The 22148-nt window shown below is 50.5% G+C and overlaps 1 protein-coding gene across 1 annotated transcript in view; it reads right to left on the bottom strand.

Annotated features, from left to right (window-relative positions):
• NHSL2 (NHS like 2) overlaps nt 1-21882 on the bottom strand; it is a 151034-nt gene extending 129152 nt beyond the window's left edge. The window contains exon 1 of the mRNA XM_074964336.1: nt 21829-21882. Within this exon, the coding sequence (XP_074820437.1) occupies nt 21829-21880 (52 nt within the window). The 5' untranslated portion in view covers nt 21881-21882. The remainder of the gene's footprint in view (nt 1-21828) is intronic.
• Between the last annotated feature and the right edge of the window lie 266 nt (nt 21883-22148).

The raw sequence follows: 22148 nt of genomic DNA, 5'->3' as shown, positions 1-22148 counted from the left end.
GAAGCTGGTGAGCTGGGATGGGCACAGTGTGCTTGGGGGGCCAGCACCCGCCTGCTGAAATAGCTGGGATTCTAGCTGCACAGGAGGCAGGAGTTTGCGGCCAGTCCGTCTCCCCATCCCACAGCAGAGCAGCCGCAGGTGCACAGTAGCAGGCCCAGGCTCTGCACCATGTGTGCAGACACCAGCTGTCTGCCTCCGTCCATGGCAGGTGCAATTACTGCTGATGCATGTGTTTTTCCAGAGGGCCCAGCTATTCACAGAGGTCACAACAACCTCGTTAGCGTCTACCAACAAGCAGAGAGGTCTCCAGATGTCTACGGCTGCATTCTCCCGGTGCCTGGCCACTTATCATAGAATCATAGAATATCAGAGTTGGAAGGGACCTCAGGAGATCATCTTGTCCAACCCACTGCTCAAAGCAGGACCAATCCTCAATTTTTGCCCCAGATCCCTAAATGGCCCCCTCAGGGATTGAACTCACAACCCTGGGTTTAGCAGGCCAATGCTCAAACCACTGAGCTATCCCTCCCCCCACTTATCCTGCAGTGCAGTGAGTCCCTCGGCTGATCTGCCAGTGACCAGCAAGTCTGGGGGCCTGAGCCTGCAGGCTGACCTACAGCCCACTCCCCACTGCGGCAGAGTCCCTGCCCCGTTCTAAGTGAGCCCTGGGCCCATGCCCAGCATGGGGCCTGGAGAGGCTTCAGCGCAGCAGCAAGCCTCCCTCTCCCGCACAGAGCTGCTCTGCTCCCTGGGCCAGGAGGCCCATGACCTCTGGAGTTAGTGTCCCCCCAGTGACACTGGGGTGGCATGTGCTACCAGTAGCCCAGCTTGCAGCCCTCCCCGTTTGCACGTGACCAAGCCAGTGACCCCCAGGCCACCATTTCACTGTCCAGAGTTGCAGCCACTTCCAGGAGGTGGGAGACTTCCTGGCTCAGGCTCATGCTCTCCATGGGCCTGCCCCTAAGCCAAGAACACAGAGAGCCGGGAGCCTGCTTGCTGGGGATGCTGGAGCGGCAGCCTGCAATCTGGATCCAGTTCAGGCCAGGTCCAGCACATGACTCTCTGGAGCTTGGAGCACCCGCGCCCTTCAGCCCCCACTAACTAACACCCCACACAGCCTGTGGCTGGGCTGCTCCTCTCCTTCCAAAGGCTCTGGCTTTGCATCACTCCTCCCAGCTGCACGCTGGGCCAGCCAGAGCTCCAGAGCCCGCCCCCCACCCCACCCCCGCAGAACCAGCCCACATCCCCGTCCTTCTGCCCCTGCCGCGAGGAAACGCTGCTCTGTCCAGGCACTGGAACAAAAGGGCGAGTGGGTCCCTCTCCATTGGACTTGCTCCCCAGCCGCGGGGAAACCAATGCTGGTAGGGCCAGTGCCACGAACCTTTCCTGTACCTGCCACGCATGCAAGGCCCACCGAGAGCTTCCCAGCACTGTGCCCACCCAGGGATCTCTCTGCTGCGCGAAGAGCTCACATCACCATCAGGAGGCAGCGGCTATCTCCCAGCTCTGCAGGGACGGGCGGGGGCAGGGACTACCCCATGGAACTGACTCATCACTTCACTTGCTGCTGTGAATTGGCTCTGCTCTGACTGCCCCTCTCCTCGCCCCCCGGGATCCCAGCACAGAGGAGAGAGGGGGGACAGCACCCCAGAGGTGGAACAAAGGACATCCGCCCATGTTGATCATGGGGGAGTTGATTGGGACCAATGGGAAGCTTGTTGAAGGGGTGACTTCATGTCAAAGTTGGCCCAAAGTTCTGGCAGAAGAAGTTTTTGCAGAACCTCAGAACAAACCCTGTTTCCATGGGGGCAAGGGGGTGTACCTGCAATGAAAATTTTACTAACCAGACCTTCCCCTGCCACTCTCCCCCTACAGGCCTGGGCTGGGCCCCCTGAAGTGAAACTGGCCAAGTGTGCTGAGTGGACTATTTTCTCCCTACAGGCGGAATGCAGAAAGGCAGCAAGCTGCCTTAGCAGTGAAAGGTCAATGCCCCCCCACCCACGTGCCCTGCCTTTCTACACGCGTGAGGCCTGCACACGTCCCTCCGCACCGAATAGCAGTGGGGCACCTGACAGGTGCCTTGTGGTTAGAGCACTAGCCTGTGACAATTTCTGACTCCTCCACAGGTCGCAGGACCAGACCCTGGAAGGTATAGGGGCACTGAACTTCTATTGATTTCAGTGGGAGTTAGGTCCCTAAATACCTTTGGGGATCTAGGCCTGAGTCTTTCTGGGCCTCGGTTTCCCCATCCCCCTAACAGCTCTGCCCTGAAGCATGGGCGTGTGTGGCTCTGGGGTTGACGGGGGCCATCTAAAGCAGTGAAGATAAGGTAGATGGATTAGGATCCGTAATGAGGAGGAGCTTGTCACAGTTTCAGGGTTCACTGCACCTTTGACCCCCTCCCACAGTCTCCTTTGAGGGCACCTACTTGAGGCATCCCAGGTCTCGCTCCCTTTACACTTGCAGCGCCTCTGCGCATCACAGTGACTGAGGCTTCCCAGGTCTCGCTCCCTTTAGACTTGCAGCGCCTCTGCGCATCACAGTGACTTGCCAGCAGGTTGGAGCAGGGTCCAGCCCCTGTGGTTAACTCTTTCTCCAGGCCCAGGGGCTACCACTGTGCACACCAGCTACCAACCAGCCTTCACAGAGCACACTGTCTTCATTCTTAGGGGAAAAACATTATAGAGACAACATTTTAAAACAAGAAGAGAACCTCCGTGCATGCTAAAAGCTTACCAGAGGTTTCATAGACTCATAGAAGATTAGGGTTGGAAGAGACCTCAGGAGGTCATCTAGCCCAACCACCTGCTCAAAGAAGGACCAACCCCAACTAAATCATCCCAGCCAGGGCTTTGTCAAGCTGGGCCTTAAACACCTCTAAGGATGGAGATTGCACCACCTCCCTAGGTAACCCATTCCAGTGCTTCACCACCCTCCTAGTGAAATAGATTTTCCTATTTTCACCTCCAACGCCACCACAGGGCTCTGGTATGTGTCAGTCTTGCAAAAGGGTTTGCCCCCTTGGTTACAAGTTCATGTCAGCTTATAGCTCAGGAACAATCTGACCTGGAAAATACAGCTGGTTCTTTATCCAGCTTCGCTCATAGACTTTAAGGTCAGAAGGGACCATTATGATCATCTACTCTGACATCCTGCACAACTCAGGCCACAGAATCTCACCCACCCACTCCTGTAACAAACCACTGACCTATGTCTGAGCTATTGAAGTCCTCAACTCGTGGTTTAAAGACTTCAAGGTGCAAAGAATCTTCCAGCAAGTGACCCGTGCCCCACGCTGCAGAGGAAAGCAAAAAACCCCCAGGGCCTCTGCCAATCTGTCCTGAAGGAAAATTCCTTCCCGACCCCAAATATGACGATCAGCTAAACCCTGAGCATGTGGGCAAGACTAACCAGCCAGACACCAAGGAAAGAATTCTCTGTAGTAACTCAGATTACCGCTAATAGTCAAAGATCAATTAACTGCCAAATTCATGTTATCCCATCATACCACCCCCTCCATAAACTTATCAAGATTAATCTTGAAGCCAAATATGTCTTGTGCCTCCACTGCTCCCCTTCGAAGGCTATTCCAGAACTTCAGTCCTCTGATGGTTAGAAACCTTCTTCTAATTTCAAGTCTAAACTTCCCGATGGCCAGTTTATATCCATTTGTTCTTGTGTCCACACTGGTACTGAGCTTAAATAATTCCTCTCCCTCCCTGGTATTTATCCCTCTGACATATTTATAGAGAGCAATCATATCTCCCCTCAGCCTTCTTTTCGTTAAGCTAAACAAGCCAAGCTCCTTGAGTCTCCTTTCATAAGACAGGTTTTCCATTCCCTGGATCATCCTAGTAGCCCTTCTCTGTATCTGTTCCAGTTTGAATTCATCCTTCTTAAACATGGGAGACCTGAACTGCACACAATATTCCAGATGAGGTCTCACCCGTGCCTTGTATAACGGTACTAACACCTCCTTATCTCTACTGGAAATACCTCTCCTGATGCATCCCAAGACCGCATTAGCTTTTTTCACAGCCGTATCACATTGGCGGCTCATAGTCATCCTGTGATCAACCAATACCCCGAGGTCCTTCTCCTCCTCCGTTACTTCTAACTGATGCATCCCCAGTTTATAACAAAAATGCTTGTTATTAATCCCTAAATGCATGACTTTACACTTCTAACTATTAAATTTCATCCTATTACTATTACTCCAGTTTACAAAGTCATCCAGATCTTCCTGTATGATATCCCGGTCCCTCTCTGTATTGGCAATACCTCCCAGCTTTGCCTCATCTGCAAACTTTATTAGCACACTCCCACTTTTTGTGCCAAGGTCAGTAATAAAAAGATTAAATAAGATTGGTCCCAAAACTGATCCCTGAGGAACTCCATTGGTAACCTCCCTCCAGCCTGACAGTTCACCTGTCAGTATGACCCGCTGTAGTCTCCCCTTTAACCAATTCCTTATCCACCTTTCAATTTTCATACTGAGCCCCATCTTTTCCAATTTAACTAATAATTCCCCATGTGGCACCACATCAAACGCCTTACTGAAATCTAGGTAAATTAGATTCACTGTGTTTCCTTTGTCTAAAAAATCTGTTACCTTCTCAAAGAAGGAGATCAGGTTGGTTTGGCACGATCTACCTTTTGTAAAACCATGTTGTATTTTGTCCCAATTACCACTAACCTCAATGTCCTTAACTACTTTCTCCTTCAAAATTTTTTCCAAGACCTTGCATACTACAGATGTCAAACTAACAGGCCTGTAGTTACCTGGATCACTTTTTTTTCCTTTCTTAAAAATAGGAATTATGTTAGCAATTCTCCAGTCATACGGTACAACCCCTGAGTTTACATATTCATTAAAAATTCTTGCTAATAGGCTTGCAATTTCATGTGCCAGTTCCTTTAATATTCTTGGGTGAAGATTATCTGGGCCCCCCGATTTAGTCCCGTTAAGCTGTTCGAGTTTCGCTTCTACCTCAGATATGGTAATATCTACCTCCATATCCTCATTCCTATTTGTCATGCTACCATTATCCCTAAGATCCTCATTAAAGACTGAGGCAAAGTATTTGTTTAGATATTGGGCCATGCCTAGATTATCCTTAACCTCCACTCCATCCTCAGTGTTTAGTGGTCCCACTTCTTCTTTCTTTGTTTTCTTATTATTTATATGGCTATAGAACCTTTTATTATTGGTTTTAATTCCCTTTGCAAGGTCCAACTCTCCTTGACTTTTGGCCTTTCTCACTTTATCCCTGCATGTTCTGACCTCAATAAGGTAGCTTTCCTTGCTGATCCCTCTCATCTTCCACTCCTTGTAGGCTTTCTGCTTTTTCTTAATCACGTCTCTGAGATGCTTGCTCATCCAGCTTGGTCTACAACTCCTGCCTATGAGTTTTTTCCCCTTTCTTGGGATGCAGGCTTCTGATAGTTTCTGCAACCTTGACTTGAAGTAATTCCAGGCCTCCTCCACCTTTAGAGCCACAAGTTTTTCAGTCCAATCTACTTCCCTAACTAATTTCCTTAATTTTTTAAAGGTAGCCCTTTTGAAATCAAAAACCCTAGTCACAGATCTGTTTTTGTTTATCCTTCCATTTAGTTTGAACTGAATTAGCTCATGATCGCTCAAACTAAGGTTGTCCCCTACAACCATTTCTTCTATGAGGTCCTCACTACTCACCAAAACCAAATCTAAAATGGCATCCCCTCTTGTTGGTTCAGCAATTACTTGGTGAAGGAATCCATCAGCTATCGCAACCAGGAAAATCTGAACCCTATTATTATTACTAGCACTTGTCCTCCAGTCTATATCTGGGAAGTTAAAGTCTCCCATGATCACGCAATTCCCATTAGTATTTACTTCATTAAAAACATTAAAGAGGGCTCTATCTATATCCAAATTAGATCCCGGCGGTCTACAGCACACCCCAAGCACTATCCCAGGGGAGGCGCTAGTAGTTTTCTTCCCCAATGTAATTTTTGCCCAGACGGACTCGGTCTTATCCATTCCATCGCTTCTTATTCCTTTACATTCTACCTCATCATTGATATACAATGCTACTCCGCCACCTTTGCCTTTATTTCTGTCTTTCCTAAACAGCACATACCCTTCCATACCTGAACTCCAGTCATGACTACTATTCCACCATGTTTCTGTTATCCCCAGGTAATCACGAGTCAGTGGCCCTCTCCTCAGGGCATAGCTTCAAAAGGCTGGGGTTTTGCACAATTGGGGTTGTGTAATTTGCATTAATCACTCCCCAGGGATTCCCCAGGAAACCCACTTAGCACGGATCTTCCCCAAAGTGCAGGCATGTCCGGCACGTTTCAGTCTAGTAGTTTGAACAGCTAACACTTGCCAGATCTCACATCTGCTCTTTTTCAATTTCCCTGCTTTGTACGCTTGCTGGGATAACAAGTTTGAATCATTTAAAAAACAGAACAAATAGAGTTCAATACAAGTGGAGTAGCTGTTTAACTGCCTGTCAGGGATAATTCTCTAGAAGGCGTTATCTGCAAGACTGTATGTAGGAACTTGTTTGATATCATCATCTGATCTTTACCCTGACTGCATGCCTCTAAGGTATGTCTACACTGCAGCTGGGAGTGGGCTTCCTTGAACTTGTGTGTGCAGAAGGGCACCTGACAGTGCTCTTCACTGCCCCCTGCGAGAGGACAGGAAGGGAGGGGCATCCGAAAGCAGGCAGGGTCCTGGCCCAGGGACAATCAGTGATAGCAGCAGCAGGGCAGACTTGGCTGGGGCCGGCTCAGCCAAGCAGCTGGAGCAGCCAGGGCTCCGCTCACGGTTCCTTTGCTCTTCTCTGAGCATGCTGAGCTTGCAGCGCACTGACTCATCTGCACATGGGACTGGGCTGGACAGCTGCTTTCAGGGCCCCCTCCCTCATAGCACCAGAGGACTGGCTTTGGCCTTCCCATAATGGAAAGGCAGGGAAAATTAACTTTGCGAGGCCAGAGCCCGGAAACATTGCTCCCACAAAGGGGGGGGGAAGCACTTTCTATCAAGGAACTGGCTTTTTGTCAAAACAACTGGGTTCACATAAAAGTGGCCACTTCTTCCAAAGGCCTCGGGTGTTTGCAGAGCTTCTCCTGCCATTTTTACCAAGAACATTTACCACATCTCTCCTGTACCCAGTATGTCCTGTTTACATGGGGTTTCCCATGGGGTAGAAGAACTGGAACACCATTTCAGTACTATGCACAATGCGCTCCATCACCCTCTCCAGGGCACTCTCCCCCAGTACCGGGTTTACCATGGCGCCGGGCCCAGAGTCAGAAGGGGCCCCAGCCAGCCCGATCCCCCAGCCGGCTGAACAGGCCAGGAAAGCTGCCCCCGCCCCACCTCTTCCCACCCCTGCTCTGCCTCAGCCCCACCCCCACTCCACCCCTTCCCCTGAGCTAGGCGTCCTGGGGGACTGCAGCAGGGGTCAGGCGCGCCCTGCACTCACCATGCTGCAGGAAGTGGAGTGACCCGGTCCCACCCGTGCTGCCGGTCAGTGTGGGGGGGGCAGTTCCCCCCTGTCCCCCAAGTCCCAAGGCTGGGAGCCAGGGGAGTAGAGCGGAGCGGGCTGGGGCCGGGTCACCCCACTTCCCACCACCCCATGAATACGGGGTCGGGCCTGCCCTGCAATCACCGGGTGGCAGGAAGTGGGGTGACCTGGCCCCAACCCTCTCTGCTCCGCCGGCTTGTGCTGGGGGGTGCTTTGCTCCCTGCCCCCCAAGCCTGGGGAGGAGATTGAGCGGTGGGGAAGGGGCATGGGATGGGGAAGAGAAGGGGATGGGGAAGCAGGGGCAGGGGGGAAGAGGCGGGGGGGAAGGAAGGGGGTGGGGGGGAGATGGGCCAGTGGGGAAGGGGCATGGGATGGGGAAGAGAAGGGGATGGGGGCAGCAGGGATAGGGGGGAAGCTGGAGCCCAGCATGCGGCATCCCCTTGGCAGCCTCACTGCCGAGTCCCTGTCCCGGGATGGGGTTGGGGGAGGCTGCAGGGTAATCTCCCACCTACATGCAACTAGTGGCCTGTGCTCCCCGCTGCCATGTTGGAGCCTCCACATTTATTTATTGACAAAATTTGTAGAATTTCAAAATATTGTGCACAGAATTTTTATTTTTTTGGTGCAGAATCCCCTCAGGAATATGGGGTGCTGTGCAGCTGTGATGGTGGGACTGTGAGGAAGACGGTGGGCAGTGGGGAGGTCTATGGGCAGAGGGCACCGGGCGAGCGGTGTGGTGTGCTGTGCAGTTGTGGTTGGAGGCCAGCGGGGGAGGTCTCTGGGAGGGGTGGGGGCTGGGCATAGAGATCTGTGGTGGAGGCCTCTGGGCGAAGGGGCGCTGGGCACACGGTTGGGGCACTGGGCAGGGGGGCGGTGTGGTGTGGTGTGGTGCGGGCCCACCCTCAAGGGGAAGGGACATGCTGGCAGCACAGGGCTGGGATGGCCAGTGTGTGGCTGGCAGCTGCAGGTTCATAAACAGTGCCCTCCTGCTGAGCTGCGCAGAGCGGAGCTGCTCCCGCTGCACTGTGCCAAATTGCCCCCAGCCCGCCCTTCTCTCTGCGGACTGACCATCCCACTCCCCTGCACCTTGCCCCATGGGGGCCCACAAAAAGTTAATCCGGACTTGCCCTCCCCACAACCCTCCCCCTCACCCTCCATACTGTGCCCTCCCCCGACCTGACCCTCCTCACCCCACAGCCCTGGGTTAGGGCTGCATCCAGCCCCATGCGCATGGGGGTAGGGTTAGAGAGCAGCAGGGGGCACAGGGCAGAGCTAGAGAGCAGCAAGGGAGTGGGGGCAGGGCTAGAGAGCAGTGGGGTATGGTGGGAGGCAGGCTAGAGAGCAGTGGGGGGTCAGGTGGGGGACAAGGTGTTAGAAAGCCAGCCCAGCAGGGATCTCTGGCACTGCAGTTACCTTCCAGCTTTAGGACTCCAGCACTGTTTGTGACCCAGCCAAGAGCTTGCACTGCAGGGAGGGAACCCAAGCAGGACGCAGTGGACATCTCCTATCCCTGACTCCTAGGATATGCTGCAATGCCACTGGGGTCACAAATGGGTGGATTGTGCATATGCATGTGTGTGTGTGCAAGTGTACGCATGCATGTGTGTGTCCACGCATACGTGTGTATGTGTGCATGTCTATGGGTGTGTGTGTATGCATGCATGTGTGTGCACGCGCGTACGTGCATTCTTGAACTGGCAGGAAGAACATTTAGGACAGGGAAATGCTACACGGAAGATGTTGGTTACTTCTAACTCCCGGCTTCACTTAAGGCAAACCCCATGATCATCCCTCAAATGCTTAAGGTGAGAAAAGCATCTTCTGAGTTGTATATTTGCAAATATTTTGTATCTAAATGCAAGCCTATATACAACTACTGCCTGATACCATTGGTATGTGAGTAGTAAGATGTTCTATGTACAAATATAGCAAGGTCATTTGATGCTATAACTGGTTACTAACAGAAGAAGCCATTGGACTATTACCAACTCCTTACCAGACTCGGAAAGCCAGGTCCCACCTATACAAAGATAGTTAAGAAGAAATTGTAACACCTTCTTTGATGACCATTTAACTTTAGGGCTGTTAAGCGATTAATTTTTTTAATCGCTATTAATTGCTCAATTAAAAATGTATCATGATTAATTGTGGGATTAATAGCACTGTTAAACTATAATAGAATACCATTTATTGAAATATTTTTTGATGTTTTCTACATTTTCAAATATACAGATTTCAATCATAACACAGAATACAAAGCATACAGTGCTCACTTTATATTTATTTTTATTACAAATATTTGCACTGTAAAAAACAAAAAATAGTATTTTTCAATTCACCTAATACAAGTACTGTAGTGGAATCTCTTCATCATGAGTTGAACTTACAAATGTAGAATTATATACAAAAAATAACTGCATTCAAAAATAAAACAATGTAAGACTTTAGAGCCTACAAGTCCACTCAGTCCTATTTCTTGTGCAGCCAATCGCTCAGACAAACAAGTTTATTTACATTTGCAGGAGATAATGCTGCCTGCTTCTTGTTCACAATGTCACCTGAAAGTGAGAACAGGCATTCTCATGGCACTGTTGTAGCCAGCGTCGCAAGATATTTACATGCCAGATGCGCTAAAGATTCATATGTCCCTTCATGCTTCAATCACCATTCCAGAGGACATGCGTCCATGCTGATGACGGGTTCTGCTCAATAATGATCCAAAGCAGAATGGACTGATGCATGTTCCTTTTCATCATATGAGTCAGTTGCCACCAGTAGAAGGTTGATTTTCTTTTTTGGTGGTTCGGGTTCTGTATTTTCCACATTGGAGTATTGCTCTTTTAAGACTTCTGAAAGCATGCTCCATACCTTGTCCCTCTCAGATTTTGGAAGGCACTTCAGATTCTTAAACCTTGGGTTGAGTGCTGTAGCTATTTTTAGAAATCCCACATTGGTACCTTCTTTGCGTTTTGTCAAATCTGCAGTGAAAGTGTTCTTAAAATTAATAACATATGCTGAGTCATCATCCGAGACTGCTATAACATGAAATATATTGCAGAATACAGGTAAAATAGAGCCGGAGACATACAATTCTTCCCCAAGGAGTTCAGTCACAAATGTAATTAATACATTATTTTTTAACAAGCGTCATCAGCATGGAAACATGTCCTCTAGAATGGTGGCCGAAGCATGAAGGGGCATACAAATGTTTAGCATGTCTGGCACATAAATACCTTGCAATGCCGGCTACAAAAGTCCCATGTGAACACCTGTTCTCACTCTCTGGTGACATTGTAAATAATAAGCAGGGAGCATTATCTCCTGTAAATGTAAACAAACTGGTTTTTCTGAGCGATTGGCTGAACAAGAAGTAGGACTGAGTGGACTTGTAGGCTCTAAAGTTTTGCATTGTTTTGTTTGACTGCAGCTACGTAAAAAAAAAAATCTACATTTGTAAGTTACACTTTCACAATAAAGAGATTGCACTACAGTACTTGTATGAGGTGAATTGAAAAATACTATTTCTTTTATTTATCATTTTTACGGTGCAAATATTTGTAATAAAAATAATAATCTAAAAAGAGAGCACTGTACACTTAGTATTCTGTGTTGCAATTGAAATCAATATATTTGAAAATGTAGAAAAACATCCAAAATATTTAATAAATTTCAATTGGTATTCTATTGTTTAACAATGCGATTAATTGCGATTAATTTTTTAAATCGCAATTAATTTTTTTGAGTTAATCGTGTGAGTTAACTGCAATTAATTGACAGACTATTTGAATTTAAAAAACCTTTAAGAATAATTTAAGTCTTAAAAATAGATAAGGGCCCCGTCTGTGCTGGGTGTGGCCTAGACACACTTGAAGAGCACTTTTCTTTATGACATTTGAAACACATTTTCAACCCTCTGAAACCCTGATGGAAGTGAAGGGGTAGCTCAGAAAATGACCAGAATACAACAAAGAGTTAAAACTCCATCTTCAGAGATGTTCTGAGAGTTTTTTTGTCACAGACAAAAGCAGGAACCATAAAGTTGGAGAAGAGTTACAGTCCTGCTCATATGCATTAGTGGACTGCATGTTCATGAAGGTATCACCAAAACCACTGTCCAATCTTATGAAAGCATTTTTTACATGCCCTTACACTTGTAGTGCTCATCCCAGCTCAGCCTGTTCACCTCATCTCTACCAGTGAACAAATAGTTTCTCACAAAACTGGGTGACTGGGAAACAAAATGGTAGATGAAATTCAATATTGATAAATGCAAAGTAATGCACATTGGAAAACTTAATCCCAACTATACATATAAAACGGTGGGGTCTAAATTAGCTGTTACCAATCAAGAAAGAGATCTTGGAGTCACTGTGAGTAGTTCTCTGAAAACATCCACTCAATGTACAGCGGCAGTCAAAAAAGTGAACAGAATGTTGGGAATCATTAAGAAAGGGATAGATAATAAGACAGAAAATATCATATTGCCTCTATATAAATCCATGGTACGCCCACACCTTGAATATTGCATGCAGATGTGGTCTCCCCATCTCAAAAAAGACATGTTGGAATTGGAAAAGCTTCAGAAAAGGGCAACAAAAATTATTAGGGGTATGGAACGGCTTCCGTATGAGGAGAGATTAATAAGACTGGGACTTTTCAGGTTGAAAAAGAGACGACTAAGGGGGAATATGATAGAATTCTATAAAATCGTGTCTGGTGTGGAGACAGTAAAAAAGGAAGTGGTATTTACTCCTCATAACACAAGAACTAAGGGTCACCAAATGAAATTAATAGGCAGCAGCAAGGGGAGAAGTGAGGAGTACAGGCGGAGCTGAGGGGCAGGACTGGTGTAGTAGGGGAAAGTGAGGAGCGCAGGCTGAGCTGGGGGGCAGGACTAGAGTAGCAGGGGGAAGTGAGGAGCACAGGCGGGGGTGGGGGGGGGAGGGAGGGAGGCGCAGATCTGGAATCGCAGGGACGCTTCAGGCTGGGACTGAGGGACATCAGCAGAGCTGGTTGGGCAGGAGTAAACCAGCAGGGGAGCCATCCAGTGAGATGATAGTGTATGGGGAAGTCGGCAAGGTGTTTGCTTGGGGTGTATTTGGCTCTGTTAGTTATTCCATGTCATTCATTCACTACACTCACCCCATTTCTTTTTTTAAAGAAAAGTCAATTAGAGCGTTTTTGGGGAAGAACCTCCACAGTCACCCATTTACCAGCCACCTGGGTTCCAGCCAGGGGTGCCAATGGTAACCCATCCTGACTACCCCTAGCCTCGGGGTGCATACCCTGCAGGGCTGGGGGAGGCTGTCTTGAACTGCTGCTGGAGGATATTCCAGCCATTTTTGGGCATTGGAGCTGACCCCTCGTTCTTGCTCTACTTGCTTAAATGTTTGCTTCGAGGCCCAGGCTGGGAGGTCAGAGGGCAGCCAAAACATCACATATTTTCTACAAAAGCGGTAAACAGCTCATCTCTGCGAGCACAGACTGGGGGTCTGCTCCCCCACGGCTCCTAGGGCCTGGCTGCCTTTGGGTTTAAAGCGCTTGTCTGTGACAATCTGTGTGCCCAGTCACTCCAGTGGGGAGAGAGGGACAAATGGCTGGCTTGCTCTGCTGCTGGTATTCATGTTACACAGCCGATGCCAAGGGACCCGCTTCTCCGCCTGCAGACCAGAACCTCAGCCAAGCAGAAACCTGCAGTAAAAGCATGAGGCTTAAAGGCACCATGCTTTTCTGAAAGGGTGAGTTCAGGCTGAAGGGTTGTCAATCAGATTGCAGCTTTTCAACTCAGCCAGTGCACAGCACTCATTACGTTACAACAGCCTCCATCTCACAAACTATCCTCTGCAGGCTACTGGTTGGAGGCGGAGTCAGAAGTCCTGAGTTCTAGTCCCACATCTAGCAGGCTTTGTCTAGGGCTCAAGAGCATAGCACTGGGAGCCAGGATTCCTGGGTTCTGTTCCCAGCTCTGCCACCAACTAGCATGACCCTGGGCAAGCCTGTTAGCTTATCCGAGCCTTCGCTTCCCCGCCTGTGAAGTGGGTAGATTGACAGGACTGCTGAGATAACAAATGTCTGTAAAGTGCTTTGAGATCATTGGGTAAGCAGTGCAAAGCCTCATTACTAAGCAACAGTGACAGTAAAAACAAAGTCAGTGTCTTCAGCCCTGTAGTGGAACCAGCCACCTGCCTTTTCTGAGTCTTTGGTTCTGATTAAATGCTTGGCCTTCAGCAGCACAATTCTTTCCTCCTGCACCCATGCATCTATTCTGTCATTTCGATCTCTTAACTAGTGGGCTGAATTCAAGCTCTGCAGCAGATCCTTGCTCTCCCGTTGTGTGTTGAACAGTCATGATGGAGTGACAATTGAGGCACACAAATGAAATCTTAAGTGCAGTTTCAGAAACACACACATGCACTTCCATTCTGGACCAGGGTAACAAGAGGACTGGATCCCATAGCTAAGAACATGAAATTGTCCAGATTGCTGGAAACAACCTCTGGAATCTCTCTGATCTGCCATATATATCTACTAATGGGGAATCAGAATTATGAGAAGGACCCAGAGAGCCAAGCAGCCACACAGGAAAGGGATGGAAGTATCTTTAGGAGAAGTGAAGAAGATAAAGTTTAGTATGAAACTGATCAAGTGGAAAAGAGAGGGAACCCCATTGTTAAATCTCTGCATGGCTGATAAACCACCTGCTTTTTCACAAGTACTTGGTGATTGTTGTTTTACAGTTAGAGTTCTGCAGCATCTGGATAGAAACATGCACAGTATAACACCACAGAAATATCTGATTATTCCCATATGGGATCAGCTAAGAACCAGAGGATGTGACAAAAACTGACCACTAGAGATCTCTGGAGATTCTCCCAGAAACTAGAAGTGGAGCAAATGCCTGACTGAGCACGGAACTGAGTGTATGCAGGGCAAGCTGTATGAATTCCCCTGTCTCTCCTAGAGGTGGTTCCTTCCCGAACCGGGTGAGTGGGAGTGTACACGTGCTGGGAGTGTGGCCAGGAAGCTTAGTGGGCTGCCTGCCTGCCTTATTCTATCTACACTGTGCATGGAGGACTTCATTCACTGTAGCTGTTAATCCGCAGCTCACACCAGCACCCCCCTCAGGCCCCCAGTCCATGCAGGACAGGGCACATACAATGAGCTTCTAAACTCATTTCTCAAATGTTCCCCCTTTTGGGAATAGTGCACAGGCAGGGCAGAGGTGCACATTGGTGCATCACATGGAAAGATAAAAAGATAGCTGTTTCGGCCTCCAGTGCATAAAGCCCTCAGTGGGTTAGGGTGCAGAGAACAAAGCTCTCCTCAAACTCCCGTCTGTTGGGGTTGTAGGGCCGAGTCACTGACGATGCAATGGGGCGCAGAATCTGCTCTTTAGCACAGTGGAGCAAAAGCCGAAGGGCATGTTCCTTAGCTGCAAGGCTCCTGCTTCCTAAGAGTGTTCCAGGAAAATAACTTATCAAATAGATTAAGTGTCCACAGTACATGCCTTGGCATAGTCCTGTTGAAATCCCTGGTGCTATTCAAGTGTATCAGAACGTGGCCTAGGGAGATGGTTTCCTGTGTTTTTTGGAAGCAACACATGTTCTTTCTACTCTGTTTTGAAAAGAGAACCCCGCACTTCCCACCCAGCGCTTCCTCCTCAAGATGGGACACTGGGGTATAAAACCAAGAGGCACGCTTTGAAGATGGAAGGTTTTGCATTGCAATCAAACACCTTGGCCCCCTGGGCTCATTACTAATTCAGGCAACGTACAGACAGCAACACCGTCTTGTGTACAGCATTTCTGGACGTGCTGGAGCTCTCGCCTGTTCCTACTGCACTGCTGGGATGCTAGCAGAGTTACAGGCGGCCTTCCTGCTCTCTGAAAAGCATCCAGCAGCTAGATACCAAACGCTTGAGCTTTAGAAAAACAAAACTGCCCAAACCAACATCAATAGAAATGATTTCACGTTTTAGGGTTTTTACTGAAATAAAGGTAGTGAGAGAGAGGCTGGGATTTCAGTGCTCCCTTCGGGTAACATAAATTCCCAGATACCTCAGCATCCTTCCAGAGAGTAGGAAGGAGTTACACCAGATTGACTAGGAACAGCCAGAGAAACTCGCCAATCAGATTCCCTCTCAGGGCTGAATGAAGTACCAAAACCAAGCAAACAGCCTCAGTGGTGAAAGTGACAGAAGGTTTAGAAATCGTGAATGGAGATCAGGGAACGTGCATAGTGACTTGGACCCCTTCCGTTTGAACAGTCTGAGTTAACAACAGCAAGGAGATTGGATTAGTTCAGATCTATACAAACCTTGATTTGTGCTGGAAATGGCCTTCCTTGATGATCACTTGATGATCACTTTAGATAAGCTGTTAGCAGCAGGACAGTGGGGTGGGAGGAAGTTTTGTTTCATGGTCTCTGTGTGTATATAATGTCTTCTGCAGTTTCCACGATATGCTATGCATCCGATGAAGTGAGCTGTAGCTCACGAAAGCTCATGCTCAAATAAACTGGTTAGTCTCTAAGGTGCCACAAGTACTCCTTTTCTTTTTTCTTTTTACGAATACAGACTAACACGGCTGTTACTCTGAAACCACTCTTTAGCTTGATTGTCAGCCTTAAGAAAGCAATCACATCTGCAGACAAGGGATATTAACCCCACCCTAAAGAACAGCAGCTGCCTCATTACATCACACACACACACACACACACACACACACGAGGTACACAGGGCTTTTATATTACAAGTTTGTTCCAAAAGAAACTCCGTTCCGAGGACCCCGTCTGACGCCCTGGGCGCTGCGACACCACATCTAAAACCACAGCAAGGCAGGAGTTAGAGCATAAACCCTGTAAAGCAGCAGCATTCTCCTCCCTGCCCCCTCGCCCCGCTCCTCCCCAGCTATGTGAGTCATACCCCCAGCACACTCCGCCTTACCCCCAAAACCCACCTTCCCTGCCCCCTCCCCCGCCAACACCTGCTCAAACAGATGGGCTTGGCAGTGAGCCCGCCAGACCTACAGACTGAGGCTATTTCAGACCCTGGGAGCCAGAGAACTCCAAAGGATGGGACCCTGGCAGAGAGCACTCTGCCTGCAGACCCTGCCTGTTACAACAAGGGGATCGAGTTCAATGACCTCTGCTGCTGACAGCACGGCTCGGGCAGGGAGGCAGCTCCACTAGGCAGGTCCCAGGCCACCTAAGGTTTCAGGGATCAAACCCAGCAACTTAATCTCCAGCCAGAAGCCGGGAGCCAGCCCAGTGAGGATCACGGAGCATTGGTAACACATGCAGCCCTGAGAGGTGCCGCATAGCACGAAGATGCTGCATTCCGCACCAGTTCAAGGTTGCTGGATTGACCCCAAATGCAGCATCACCCAGAAGCATGAGGAGAGATTAATAAGACTGGGACTTTTCAGCTTGGAAAAGAGACGACTAAGGGTGGATACGATAGAGGTCTATAAAATCATGACTGGTATGGAAAAAGTAAATAAGAAAGTGTTATTTACTCCTTCTCCTACTTTAGCTCACAAGAACTAGGGGCCACCAAATGAAATTAATAGGCTGCAGGTTTAAAACAAACAAAAGGAGGTATTTTTTCACACAATGCACAGTCAACCTGTGGAACTCCTTGCCAGAGGATGTTGTGAAGGCCAAGACTATAACATGGTTCAAAAAAGAACTAGATACATTCATAGAGGATAGGTCCATCAATGGCTTTTATTCAGGATGGGCAGGGATGGCGTCCCTAGCCTCTGTTTGCCAGAATCCATGAATGGGCAACAGGGGATGGATCACTTGATGATTACCTGTTCTGTTCATTCCCTCTGGGGCACCTGGCATTGGCCACTGTCGGAAGACAGGATACTGGGCTAGATGGACATTTGGTCTGACCCAGTATGGCCGTTCTTATGTTCTTAAGCATTGCACTGCTTCGTCTCAGATGATAAAGGCCTGGGTCATGGGAGCAAGCCCCATCCATGAGAAATGGTCGCAACCTCCTGGCGGGACACAGGTGGTATAAGCTGAACTGGTCATGGCTACAACGTGATCATCCACTAGTAGGAGAGGATCCACCACCATGCACACATGTATGCAGAAAGTGCCATCGCGCCTATGCTTGCAAGTGGCTTGGCCTCACGACTGACACGCTGTGCAATTCTGACATGGAGCGGCGGTGACTCGACTCTGACTGCAAAGCCAAGTGCAGTGATCAGAGCCAATCCAGAGACAGCCTGGTCATGACTCCACCACCGTCCGAATATTCACCCCTAGAACTAGTGAGGGACAGGGTCACACGTGCAGCTGCCAGCCCTCTCTCCAGTTTCCCACAGTCCTGCCTGCTTCCCTGCTCCTCCCCCAGTGAATGAGAGCCCAGCCCAGCCCTCCTACCTCCCCGGTCCTCCTGAAGGCAGGGACACAGCAGCAGGCGCATGCTTCCCAGGTGCCTTCACTCCCTCGCCAGGCAGCTCTCCAGTGCGGCACTGGCAACCTCCACACCCAGCATCCCCGCCCCCAGCAGCTGAGGCTGCTTCATGCCGGTCACCTGCCTTTATAGGAAGAAATTTAAAAAAGAATCTTTTGGGCTGGACGTGGCTGTCTCATGCCAACGCTGACAGGCTCCAATACCACAGTCTGAATCTCCTCTGGCCCAAGATAGGTTAGACTGCTAAGCCCACAGGGCATCCTCTGCTCACCCTCACTGGCTGGGGTCAATCTCACCTGGTCCGCTGGAATTAAATGCAGCATATCGGAGTTCTGATGCAAGAAATACTCAGTGAAATTCTCTGACCTGTGCTATGCAGGACATCAGACTAGATGACCATAATGGCCATTAGCCTTAAAAATCTATTAATCTATCAACCCTTTGCCTCAAAGCTTGTACCCGAGATGCAGGATTTTTGGCCTCTGTCTCTGCTTGCCCTGGTAGCTTTTTTAATTATCACACTAGTGTCTGCAACACAAACGTGTCTCAAAGGCCAATTCTGAAAACTTTGGTTTGCTCTCTGCATACAGGAAACAAGTTGCAAGATCCTGGCAGCACATGCAAGAGAATGCGGAAAACACAAGATGCACAACCTTTGCCAAAGGGCCTGACGAAAGCACAGAGTCTGCAGAGGGAATGCGCTTGACACAAGTTTAAGAAGTATTTTCAAAGAAACCTTTACAAGCAAATCTTAAATGAGTGTATTTAAACTCCTCCAAAACACACTGCCCATTTCTACCCCAACGCAGACATTTGTGCCAAAACTTAGCATTTGAAAGTGAAAATAAAAGCACTATAAAAACAAACCCACTGGTAGAGCTCCAGTGCAGAAGAGAACAGATGGGGCACACAGGACAAACAGGGTACAACTTGTCATTTTAAGCAGCAGCACAAGACTCCAGCAAAAATCTGTCCTCCTTAGTAGAAGAGGGCCCTTAGCTAAAGGTTGAATAACTAAAGATGGGACACACCTTAGGGAGTCTTTAAAGAGAGCGATTTAGATTGGGCTTTGTCTATGGGAGAAGTTTACCTCCATGTTCCACACCAGGGCTTTGGGACAACCCGGGAAGTAACCAGCCCCACAAAATCCAGCCCAGGCCTTACGCTGCACCCGGGGCATGGCAGGACAGGGCTGCATGGATGCCCAGCAATGCAGACAGAGCATTAACACTCAGCGCTACAGTACACACCTTGCTGCGGAGTCACTAGCAGTGCTTTGATCCAAGGAGCTCCCTGTACTGCGTTCATTTGGCCAGCAGCCTGGAAAATGCCCAGTGTTTGGACAACTGTCAAGGAAAGGCAGGATTCAGGCTGCTGCTGTTGCTCTGTCCTCAGCCCACCCGCACTAGGCCTTGCTACTGCACTGGGCGAGAGGTGCCCGGCATCCTGGGTATGTTAGGGGGCAGGACAGGCGCCGGACAGTGTTGGAACGCCTACGCGTCTCCCTCTTCCATGTAGTGAGACACTTGACATCACGTAAAGGCAGGTTGGGAACTAGAATTGGAAGGCGAAAGCCAAGCTGCAAATCGGAATCGTCAGCGTAAGTGTATCAGTCGCTCACTGAGATGGCGTTGCCAGCATGATGGATGGGTGTCAGGTGCTAGCGTGAGAGGAAGGCACAAAGTCAGAGCATAGTGTGTACCTGTGCAAGGCCCAATGCAGCTCCACTGCCAGTGAGGAAAGAGCAGATGGGGCTTTGCAGGCCCTGCCCTTCCTGGAGATAGCGGCGGGTGTCCTGCCAAACTCCCAGAACAGGGTGCGTGGGTGTTCTGGGCGTGTGCCAGCATGACAGAGCACACAGCGGATCTACATGGCCACCAACACACTAACAAATATTGGGCTGTTCCCACTGCTCGCCCTGCTCCCAGCACCAGCAGCTTTGCCTGATTGCACGGGCTAGGATGCCCCAGAGCTGCCTTGGGCAATGCCCTGTCCCTTGGATTTTATTAGGGCAACACTTGAATCCTCAGGCGATTTCCTTCCTGGCGGGGCTGAGTCCGGGGCTAAGGGGCCAGTCCTGCCCCCACATAAATCATGGGGAGTTTTGCCACCTCCAGCACTGCCGCTTCCTGTGCTCAAAAAACACCCATCAACATCCCTCGTAAACAAGCCCTCCACCCCGACCGTAGAAGAGCTTTCACTGAAAAAAGGGGAAGGGTGAGAGACACAACTAAGCCCATTAGAGACTTTGCTATTGCTACTGACAACACAGAAGGCGCTCATGTACTACAGCAGGGGTAGGCAAACTACAGCCCAGGGGCCGCATCCGGCCCTTCAAATGTTTTAATTCAGCCCTCGAGTGCCTGTTGGGGAGCGTGGTCTGGGGCTAGCCCTGCTCCGGCACTCCAGCCAGGGAGCGGCAGCGGGCATTGCCCCACTCAGCTCCATGCAGCTCCCGGAAGCAGCGGCATGTCCCCCTCTTGCTCCTACACGTAGGGGCAGCCAGGGAGCTCCGCACACTGCCCCTGCCCCAAGCGTCGCCTCTGCAGCTCCCATTGGCTGGGAACTGAGGGCAATGGGAGCCGCAGGGGCAGCGCCTGCGGATGGGGCAGCCCGCAGAGCTGCCTGGCCATACCTCCACATAGGAGCCGAAGGAGGGACATGTCGCTGCTTCAGGTAAACACCGCCCAGAGCCTGCACCCCTGACCCCCTTCTGTGCACCAACCCCCTGCCCCATCCTGATCCCCCTCTGAGCCCCTTGATCCTAGCCCGGAGCAACCTCCTGCACCCCCAAGCCCTCACACCCAGCCCCACCCCAGAGCCTGCAACCCCAGCCGAAGCCCTCATGCCCCCCTGCATCCCAACCCCCAATTTTGTGAGCATTCATGGCCCACCATACAATTTCCATACCCAGATGTGGCCCCCGGGGCCAAAAAGTTTGCCCACCCCTGTACTACAGCCACAACAGGTGATAGGGTAAATTCTTAGGACAATCAGACAGAGACTTCGAGGAGCCCAGTTCCCACAGGATAGCTGCCCATGGCAGCTCTGTGGGGATCTGATTACTATACAGAAATAATCATAAAGCCAGTACCGGATGGAGGTGACATTGGGAGCAGCACCTTCCTGGAGATCAGTAACTGGATTGTGCAGTTGCTTTTAGCCACACCAGACACAGTTCCAGTTTTTACATTAATCACTTTACAAATTAAAGCAGGTTAACAAATCTCCAAGGCTAGTCACCAGAACGTAACAGCTTCACTCCAACAGAGACTATGGGTGAAGCCAGGACCAGGCCAGGAAGCCTCACAAAGGGATAGGTGCCAAGGCCCTGAGTGCTAGGTCTAGGGGAGAAATGACAACTAGCCCTCCCCAGGAGGCCACGGGTGCCCCCGCCATGCTGCATGCAGCCGTACCCCTTCGGACCCAGGCACACCCCTGTGCCACCTCCTACCCCGTGCCCAGCACCACCAGGGCTCAGCCATGCCCACGAGTCCAGCGTTCAGGGCAGCCACACGTCAGCCCGGGGAACCTTCGGGGAATAGCCCCTCGGCAGGGGACGTGTGGACCCGGCAGGGTCCCGCCCTCCAAGGGGCAGAGAGGAACAGAGCTGGCGGCAGCTCTGCCCGGCCAAGCTGGAAGAGAGATTCATTCCCCGGCCGAAGGAGAACCGCGAGGCGGCTGGGCAGGGGCGGCGGACGCGGGGGATGGGGAGAGGAGAGAGGAAGTTGCTTTTAAAGGAAAACAGCTCCCGAAAGAGAGGAGGAATGGCGAGGGGTGCTCGGGTCCGGGGCTCCCCAGGGGCGCGGTGGCCGGGGAGGGGCTGTCGGAGGGTTGGGGACGCAGGAGCCTCCCCGCCTCCCGGTCTCTTACCTGGCGCTCGGGGGTGAGGGCGCCCGTGCAGCAGCCCCTGCAGGCGGCTCATGCGGCGGCGCAGCCGGCCGGCCCGGCGCCCCAGCGCCAGCAGGTGCCCCTCGATCTCGCCGAGCAGCGCCAGCGAGTGGCCGCACAAGTCGGCGAGCTGGCGGAGCAGGGTGAGCGAGGCCAGGCTGCAGACGTCCCGCAGCTCGACCAGCTGCAGCGCGGCGCGGCTGGGGCAGAGACTGCGGGGCAGCACCGTGCGCCGGTAGAACGGCATGGCCGGGGCGCCGGTGCCCAGCGCAGGGCAGGGCAGCGCAGCGCCCTGCCTGGCC

This window comes from Natator depressus, chromosome 9 (genome assembly GCF_965152275.1).
Source record: "Natator depressus isolate rNatDep1 chromosome 9, rNatDep2.hap1, whole genome shotgun sequence".
Classification (NCBI taxonomy): Eukaryota; Metazoa; Chordata; order Testudines; family Cheloniidae; genus Natator; species Natator depressus.
The sequence above is the reverse complement of the archived record's forward strand: the minus strand, read 5'-3'. Positions and strand labels throughout refer to the sequence as shown.